The sequence below is a fragment of the Geospiza fortis genome, unplaced genomic scaffold (assembly GCF_000277835.1).
Source record: "Geospiza fortis unplaced genomic scaffold, GeoFor_1.0 scaffold601, whole genome shotgun sequence".
NCBI classification, from domain to species: Eukaryota; Metazoa; Chordata; class Aves; order Passeriformes; family Thraupidae; genus Geospiza; species Geospiza fortis.
Window position 1 is genome coordinate 460,618 of NW_005054566.1, and position 9,269 is coordinate 469,886.

General features: G+C 57.4%; 1 protein-coding gene across 1 annotated transcript; it reads right to left on the reverse strand.

Moving 5' to 3' along the window:
* Positions 1 to 980: 980 nt before the first annotated feature.
* PPM1J (protein phosphatase, Mg2+/Mn2+ dependent 1J) lies at positions 981 to 8,034 on the reverse strand. Its single transcript, XM_031064182.1, has 9 exons — positions 7,964 to 8,034; positions 7,195 to 7,518; positions 6,639 to 6,751; positions 4,961 to 5,054; positions 3,602 to 3,720; positions 3,364 to 3,427; positions 3,089 to 3,196; positions 2,787 to 2,938; positions 981 to 2,523 (listed from the first exon to the last, which is right to left on the reverse strand). Exons 2-9 carry the CDS (start codon positions 7,447 to 7,449, stop codon positions 2,376 to 2,378), a joined length of 1,053 nt encoding a protein of 350 aa, XP_030920042.1. The 5' UTR covers positions 7,450 to 7,518; positions 7,964 to 8,034; the 3' UTR covers positions 981 to 2,375.
* Positions 8,035 to 9,269: the final 1,235 nt, after the last annotated feature.

Below are 9,269 nucleotides of genomic sequence, written 5' to 3' on the forward strand. Positions count from 1 at the left end.
GGTGGCCGAGGGACACGCCTTGTCCCCAGGGTCCCGTCCCAGGGCACTGGCAGAGCGGGGCTGTGCCCGCATGAGGGTGACCCCGGTGCCCTGGTGGGCTGCGGGAGGGACCCCAGGCGGCTGCTCCCCCCGACATCCAGCTGCAGGGCACAGCTCCCGTCCCTCCGCCAGGGAAAGGCAGCCCCAGGAGCCTGGCCCAGACCCAGGCTCATAAACCGCTGCTATTTTAAGGGCTTGCAGACTATTTTTCTTTATTTATCAAGCCCCAGGCCAGGAGTTGGTTCCAAAGGAAATGTTTCCTTAGTAAAAAAGGGAACCACAGAGGAAGCTTTAAATGCAGCAGCCACTGCCTCCTTGTCTTATCCAACAGCTGGGCAGTGACCTGGAAAAGCAGAGCCAGTTCTCAGCCACCAGCATGAAAAGGAATGTGCCAGGGGAACAGGGCTGGGCAAGCAAGTGTGAAGGGAGCATCAGGGAGTATCAGGGGGACCAGGTGGCCCCCGGAGGGACATGGGGATGTTTCCAGCAGGCAGGCCACCCTTGAGGCAGAAGCAGCTGCTGCATGAACTCCCGGGGAGGGACAGTCAGCCTGTCCCACTGCCTCCCCCACAGCCAGGAAAACCACTGACCTTTTCTCCCTCCCCTTCCGTGTGTGGTGCTCCTGTTCCCACAGCACTGGCCATTCTGCTGCCTCCCGGCCAGACCCAGGGGTCCGGGTCCCCCTGAGCACCGTGCTGACACTGGCAGCACACCAGTGGCTCCCGCTGCCCGCTGGATGGACACTGCATGGGCTCTGAGAAGTGCCAGGGGCAGATGGACAGCAGCACACATGGCTCTGCCTGTTTGCCTGCCACATACATTAATCAGAGCTAATTGGCTTTTGGGTAAGTCGTCTTTGCAGGAGCTCTGCAAAGAAAGACTTTGAAGTAGGACTGCGAGTGGCAAAATCTTTATTTAAACACACAGTGCTACACAAGGACAGGCTCCCGGCCCCAGCACCACTCCCTGCAGCATGGGTGCCAACAAGTTCAAATCTCGTGTGTAACTTTCACTTTCCATTGTGTGCACCCAGTTTATTTACATCTCACTGGTTACAGGACACAAACAACATTCACTAGAGGTGACACTTGGCAAGAGCTGGCTGCACCCAGTGACAGGATGGTGCCATGGCGCCTTTCCCAAACAAGGGACCATGGCCCAGCTCTCCCCATCCCCACAGGGCCAGGATGGGACAATCCCTCACAGTTCAGGACTCTGCAGAGGTCTGGGAAATGAATGCTCCAGGTTAGAGACGTGTGTGATGCAAAAATCTGATGCAGAGATCAACTGCTCAGCTCCCCTCTGCACCAGTTCTGAGACCATTAAGGAAAACATGGGAGCTGTCTTTCCCTGCCCTGGTCACACCAAGCTGCTTTTACTGTGGGTTCCCAGCCCTGGGCTAAGCAGATCCAGTGCAGTTAAGCTGTTAAGCTGACCTGAATAGGGCTGCTCTGTGTGAGGCTGCTAACTCAGAACCACTCCAAAATATACACATACATTCATAGGCTCCCCACACCAAGAAAGGGTTCAGACATTTTCCAGCTCAGCTCTGCAGTTAATAAATAATTGGCTCCAGAAGCACTGCAGTGACCCAAGGCATGAGAGGATGGGGGTAGAACCTGTGGCACAGCCAGTGCTGGTGCAATTGCTTATCCCTGCTCAGGGCTCTGGGTGCACGGCAGAGCTTGGTCACTGCTCCAATCTCCCAGCCTGGAGACTGAGGCAAAGTCCTTGACAGAATGAAGGTGTGAGGGGTGTGAAAATTGGGAGCACAAGGCTGGGATGGCCATTGTGGGGCCACAACTGGACTTGTGCCAGGCTTAGCACTGCCCAGCTGCCTGTGGGGCTTTACTCCCAGTCACATCCCACCTAAGCCCCAGCTCCCACCTCCAGCAGCAGCTTCAGGGTCACTGGTCAGAGCATCCCAGGGCAGGAGTCCGGGGGTGACTGCAGCAGGTATGAGTGCCCCAGCAGCCCCATGGCTGTCACACAGGGCTGCAGCCAGCACAGCCATGGCAAGAGGCAAAGGACGTGCTGAGGAGCCAAGGGGCCTTCGGATTTTTCACAGCATTGAGAAAGTAGCAGCATAAAAACATCCCTCAACCCCAGTGTTCACACTCTATCCAAGGCCTTTCCATCTCCACCTGGGACTGGGATGCAAGCACGTGGAGGGGGATGCTCTGGACAGGAGCACAGACTGAGGCTCCAGGTTTCTTGCTCTTCTTGCAGTTGGCTCAAAAAACAAGTGCTTAGAGGAGGTGTGGCCCTGAGCCTCAGTGTCCCACTGCATGGTGTCTCCATCCAGGCAAGGTGAGCTGCCCCAGGCTCATTCAGCATCACGCGTAGTTGCCAGGGCCACCCAGGGGGATCACAAAAACAGAGATGTCATCACCAGAGCCCAGCTTGTCATTGGCCAGGCGCCAGCCATGCTCCTTCAGCACCCCCCGTGAGCGCACCACCAGCTCCTGGGCCACCATGGTGTACCTGGAGGCACAGCAGAGCACGGCTCAGCAGTGACCCCAGACCCCTGATGCAGCATCCTGGCAAGAAGGGACAAGCCAGAGCAGCTAGAGCTGCAGGAAGGGGTCCCATGGAGAGATCCAGGCTCAGATATGCACATCCAGGGGAGCAATGCACTCTGTGGAGCCCAGAGTGATGTGTGGCCACAGCACTGCTCCAAGGAGCCAGGCCAAGGGGAGGTGGTGGAGTGCACGGCATGCCCAGCCCCCTGCCCACCTGCAGCTCACCTGCACGGGTCGTTGGGCTCATAGCTGGTCAGCACCTCCATCACCACACCAGCCACCTCCTTGTCGTTGGTGACATCCCAGAGCCCATCGGTGCCCAGCACCAGGACATCGTCAGGGCAGTGCTCGTACTGCGTGAGGTCATAAACCCTGACCTGGCAGCAACAGGGCAAGACACGAGGGTGAGAGGCGGAGGGGCGGGGGAGGCTCCTGCTGCCCTGGGTATCTCGTGGATCTGGGCCTGCCACGTGGCTCTGGCCACTGCAGGGGCCCCTGGGTGGGAAGCTGCTGGCAGCCAGGCTTACCTCTGGGAAGCAGGACAGGAAAGGCTTGATGTGGATGTTGGAGCTGAACACCTTGAGGTCATGGTCTCCCAGGCCTCTCGTGACCCCAATCGTGGCCATCATCCGAGCCTGGAGAAGGGTGGAATCAAAAGAGAACTTTAGGCAGCTTTATCTCCAGTTCCATTCCCAGCGGAGAATTGATGATGACAGCACTACCAAAAATGGGCTGAAATCCCCCAAAACAATGAGAGCAGGCAGGAAACAACCCCTGCCAAGCTTCTACCACAGTACTTTACCTTTTTGCCTTCCCCAAAGATAAGTGGAAACTTCAGGTCATCCTCTTCTATCTTTTTGTAAGCCCTGGTTAAAATAAGCCAGAGACAAGGTGTCAGCAGGTGAAGCTTCCAGCACCTCCTCTGACCACCTGGGACCTGGGTGCCCAGTGCAGCAGAGCCCCCTGCCCATGGGAGGGGATGCCAGAGATGAGCAGCCACCACAGCAGGACCCCAGTGCCACTGGTGGGTTGGGGGTTACCAGCCATTCATGTTCTGGTCCCTGTAGAGCATCTTCTTCCCCAGCTCCTTGGGCTGGATCCTGCGGGGGAACTCCAGGTGGGTGAACTCCTTCCCCAGCAGCTCGGGCCTTAGCAGCGCCTGCAGGAAGGAGTGAGTGTTGGCTCAGCCACAGGGCTGGGAGAGCAGATCTGTGGATCCAGCCCTGCCCAGAGCAGGATCCACCATCCACTGGGACCTCGGCTACAACATCCCATGGTGGGATAACCTCAGCTGCTCTGGAGCCACTTGAATGGGTGCTGGTAAACCAGCTTCAAACCACCCACCTGTGCTAAGCCAGAGGGGAAACTGGAGCTGAGGACAGCCATGCCAGCACTCAGCAAGAAGGTGAAGCTTTTGCATAGAGAGTTTTGGGAAAGAAAGGTCTCCAAAAGGGATCCAATAATCAAACCCCAGCGAATTCCAGGAGAAGCTGGAATTTGCCCAGAAGGAGTCATAGCTGCAAAGCTCCCAGGATCCCAGGGTCAGTGCAGGGCATGGCACTCACCCCAGGAAAAGAGTGATGGGTCTTTTCTGAAACAGAGTCCCAGCTGTGACCGTGACAAGGGACAAGCAGCAGCACAGAGCCCTACCCAGGGCAGCCCCAAGCCCTCATGGAGCAGGAAGTGCTGGAAAATGCTGAAGGGTAAAGAAAAGCAGGAAAAGAAGAGGAGATCCCTTGGGAAGATGCGATGGCAGGGGGTGGGGGCAGAGGCATGGAGACCCCCAGCCCACTCTGGGGGAGCCCTGACCACAGCCTCAGCATCACGTGGCAGAGCAGCCTGTCCCCAGGCTGTGCCCTGCCCCTTGCAGCCAGCTGGGGAGGATTCTGATCACAGCAGTTCCCTCCTCTCGGTCATTCAAAAATAGATTCCAGAAAAAACGCCTCAGTGTTTTTCCAAGTACATTGCAAGCCAGGAAATTTCATCCAGCAAGACCTTCTCCAACACAAACTCCTCCTTCCCTGTGCTGCCCTCAGAGAGGTCTTTATAACCTTAAAGAGTCTCCCTGGGTGGCACCAGGGGGTTCATCCAGGAGAGGGACAGGGAGCTTTCAGGGCCAAAGACAGAAACCCTTTGGCACACATCAGCTGTGACTCTCCAGGGAGCAGACAGGGAAGAAAGTAGGACTGAGCAGCAGCACTGCAGCTCCTCTGACACAGCAAACCAGGGCTCTGCCAGCCACAAGATGCCCCCATGCCAGCTCCTTGCATCCCAGGGCCTCTTCCCATCCCAGGAAGCAGCCTGGGATGGACAGGTGCCAGCAGCAGGTCCCAGCCATGGGGCTGCCCTCGGCTGCAGACCCCCACCATGGCAGCAGTCCAGCAGGCAGCACAGGGGACTGGGAAGAGGCCAGGCTGCAGCCTCTGCCTCTCTGTCTCTGGAGTAAACTCCCTGGACATTGGAATGATTTCCCCATTACGGATGATAATGGCCCTGCAATGAAACATGGAAGGATGAGATTAGAGAGAAGGAGACTTGGCTGAGGAGCTGAGCCTGGCTCTCCAGGGCTGATTCCCAGGAGTGGTGCAACCCCTTCCCCTCTGCTGCCCCCCCTTTCCCAGCCTGAGGAGGGGGCTGCTTCCTGAATTCATTGTTCCCCCTGGGCAGGGCATGGCATCTCTCCCTCCTGTGCAGGAGAGGGGCAGGGAGGAAGGGGAAATGGGAGAGAAACATGGGGCAGAGGGGAATGAAGCAGACCAAATAAAAGGGCAGAATATGGTTAGAAAAGGAGCAGCACAAAGGCTCCCTTCAGAGGGGAGCTGCACACAGCAGGGGCAGAAATTGCCTGCAGGAGGAGACAGGTACATGTGCCCATCTCACACCAGCACTGCCACTTGCTGCTCTTACAGTTTAATGTCTCAAGAAAATATAAAGGTCTGATTATGAGATGTTTCTGCATGTCATGGTGGGCCCAAGGATCTCCAACACTGGTGGCTGTGAGTCTCCTCCAATGATGTAGGGCCAGGCTGGGCTCAGCTCTGGCAGTGTCTGATGCCTGAGAAGGCAGCACAGGCTGTTCCCCAGAGGCACAGTCACAACCTCAGGACTCCGTGCATGCTGACATCCTGCATGGCTGGTGCCTGGCTGCTGCTGCCATGGAGGGGGACCTGCACCCAGAACGAGGGATCTCCTCCTCTGTCCCAGAGCTTGAAGCACATCCAGCCTCAGAAAATTGACCAGAGCCTGTATTTGCTGGTCTGACATTGCTGAGGACAAGATAACCTGCAGTAAATACCCAGAGCAACTGTAGCTGCCCCATTCTTGGAAACGTTCAAGGCCAGGTCAGACAGGGCTTGGGACAACCTGGTCTAGTGGAAGGTGTCTGAAATGGCAGGGGGTGCAACAAGATGAGCTTTAAGGTCCCTTCCTACCCAAACCATTCTTTGATCCAATGATAAATACAGGGCAGTTCAAACCAGCTTCACCTGCAGTGCCACCTTTAGTGTCAGGTAGACCTGCCCTTCTGCCATTGCGTGGGGCTGTGAGCACACTCAGGTGCAGTTAGAGTAACCCACCCTGGAAATACACACAGCAATTAAAGTGCTTGGGCTCCAAGCTCCCACTGCACACAGATTTGTGTCCTTCTCCTGAAACAGGTCACTGGTATGAAGAGTACTCTAAAATGACTTCTTGCACATTTTTGAAAGCTTTGGTGAGTGCAATTTTCAGTCTCCAACCTGCAGCCCAGGCCAGTGCCAGCAGCAGGGGCCAGGGTGTCCAGAGCCATCTGGGTAGCAGAGATGTTGTTAGGAAAGAAGACAGCACATCCCAGATTTTGGGAGGCAGTTCCACAGCCCTATCTGTGTACCTGGCAAACACAGAGATCACAGCAGAGCGCACTGTCCCCGGGGCATGGAGCAGGCAGGGGATGACTCTGCCCAGTTCTGCCACCTCCACCCTCTCCTAGACAGGGATGGAGCTGGGAGTTCCTCACCAGCATCCCTCCAGCACCACCCCACTCTCCTGGGCTGTCCCCAGGCCCTGAGCAAAGCTGAGGGCTGCCCTGTGGGGCTGTACCTGCTGTCACCAGCGTTGGCCACGTAGAACTTGCCCATGAGGTAGATGGCAGCCAGGGCACAGCAGCCCCCGGGCAGGTGCTGGGACGCCCGCTCCCGCTCGATCTGCTCGTCCTGGGGACACAGAGAGGGTAGGGGGCAGCCCCAGAGAGCACCTGATACCACAGCTCCAGCTGGGAAGCAGTGACCAGCCAGGGCACCTTTCCCCACACTGCCACGGAGTGGCTGGGGGGCTTGTGGGGCAGCCAGGGATGTGGCTTCAATGGGGCAGGGAAGAGCAACACAGGAGGGGAGCAGCTGGGCCTCCTGGGACAAAGTGTAGGGGAGCCTTCTGCACCACACAGGCCCCGAGCCCAAAGCCTCTGCATTCTGAAAGCTCAAAATGCAGAGTATCACAGAGCCCTCTCTGAGACCACCATGCTTGGAGCCCTCCCTGCAGTGCCCTCCTTGCTGCAGAGCTGCCTTTTACCAGTGGGGTCAAGCTGATGCAGACACAGACAGCAAAGAGGGGCTCTCAGGGGATGCTCTAGATGATCCCACAGGCAGAGGACTCTCACCATGTGCTTGAAGGCATTCTCAATGGCACCGATCACCAGGCTCTCATGGGACACTGCTTTCTCCAGGTGAAACCGTGGCGCAGCATCGTTCGGGACCTCCCCATGGTCCTCTGCATTGGACATCTGGTTTGGGTCTGCAGAACCAGTCTGTGTGTCGTGTGGGAGGCAGATGGGAGGTGGGGAGGGGTCCTGCAGGATCTCCACGAGCTCCCGGAGCTGCTCACAGATGTGCAGGTGCAGCCTCTTGGATGCCATGACAGCAGCACCACTGCCTGCATGGCCATCAAACAATGCCCAGTAGTGGAAATAAAAACCTTTCCTGCCCTGCAGGGAGAAGAGGGAAAGCTAAACGAGGCTGCAAGGAAGCAGATGGCACGGGCAATTCAGAGCAGCTGGGGCTACCAGCTGAGGACAGTGACACGAGTCTCAGAGGTCTCAGTGCAGGCAGGAGCAGTGTGGGCAGCTGACCAAGGGTGCCTGGACACAGCTGAGCCCTGGCTGGAGCCCAGCCCTGTGTCAGACACCTCGTGCCCTCAGAGGCACCACAGTGCCAGCACAGCAGCCACCTCTGCAGCCCACCAGGGCATGTGGGCCACGGCCCTGCCTGGGCCAGCCCTGGTGTAGTCACACGGGGATGGAGTATGGGAGGAGAAGGGCCACGAACCAAGGGAATCCCCAGTGCGCACACATTGCCAGGTGTCCCATCTGATGCCCTGCTGCTGGGCATCTTCCCTATAGTGTCCCTGCTTGTGAACCACCAGGCTCTCACCCCATCCAGCTCCCCGCTGCTTTCCCTGGACGACAGGCAGCCCCTCGGGCTGGGCCTCTGCTCCACAAACACCACCTCACAGCACGCCTGGTCCTCATTGTGCTGGCTCTTCCCTGCATTTATCACCCTGCCAGGAGCAAAAAAGGTGTAAAGACCCTTTCTTTCACATCATGTTCCAGCAAATGCCATCCCACAGCACCTCTTCCCCCCACCCCCAGCCCTCCACTCATGTCCCCGTGCCCCCAGAGATGCCAGGGATGCCCTGCACAGGTGCTCCTATCCTGTCCCAGGTGTCTCAGACCAGTTGTGTGGGTTGACCTGGGGCCAGGAGCAGCACCGAGTCCCACCCACAGCTGGGTCCAGGGGGGAGCAGTTGTCCACACACCTACCAGGGGAGGTGACCAGAAATAAACTGGGTTTGCTGAAGGTCCCTAGCACTGCCCCAGGCAGAATAATTGCCCCAAAACCTGTGCCAGCCTCAGATATACACCCCTGGGACACACAGAGAGTATCACAGCCTCACCCATGTCCCATGACCTCCTGGGGCGAGCAGGGGGCTCAGGGAAGGAGGGGAGAAAGTGATAGTGATGAGACCGGCAGAAATTTTGCAAAAAGATTCACAGTGACTTTTCCCAGCCTGTGCTGACACAGCAGATTTCAGGTCTAGATTGCAGAACCTGCTCACAGGAAGATGTAAACACAGCAGGGTGATTTTTCTTTGGGCAGACTTCCCAAGTGGTTTGCAGAAAGAACTCTTGGGACACCAAAAAAGAGACTTTTTCACTCTGGGTCCTCCTACCCCACTATCTCCAGGGGAAAATCACTATCTCATCAGGCTCTGTAGGATATCGGGAAGATCAGCTTGAGGAAGGGATTGCGGGAGTGGGCTGACAGCAGCAAGCAGCAAAAGCCTTCAAAGTCTGACCTTCCCTCCCGCTTTCAGTTAGGGCTGAAACTCGCAGCTAGTGAAAGAAGAAGACAGTCAGGTCCTTGAAGGGGAAGTCTCAAGTAGTCTCACTCCCAAGAAATCCCCAGCTCCCTGCTCCCTACGAGTCCTGCCAGAGGCGCCGCAGCTTTCTCGCCCTCGGCACCCATCGGTGACAGCGGGTGTTGTGCAGAAAGCGCAGAAAACAAAACGGACAGAAGAACCTAAACCCCTCGGGGATCGGTACGAGCACAGCCCCGGGCTGACGCGCTCCCATCATGGGCACCCACAGCGCCCGCTCCTCGCTGCTGCTGCTGGAAGAGGGACAGCCGCAGCTCACCGCCCGCCGCCACCCACCTTCGTGCCCCAGCTTCCTTGGCG

Bases quoted from the DNA above. Each gene is read 5' to 3' on its own strand.
- PPM1J (XM_031064182.1), bottom strand. From the start codon at position 7,449: ATGGCATCCAAGAGGCTGCACCTGCACATCTGTGAGCAGCTCCGGGAG. The intron at 3,197-3,363 runs GTAAAGTACTGT...ACCCTTCTCCAG, and splicing joins TCTTTGGGGAAGGCAAAAAG to GCTCGGATGATGGCCACGAT. The intron at 2,939-3,088 runs GTAAGCCTGGCT...TGTTGCTGCCAG, and splicing joins TCCTGTCCTGCTTCCCAGAG to GTCAGGGTTTATGACCTCAC.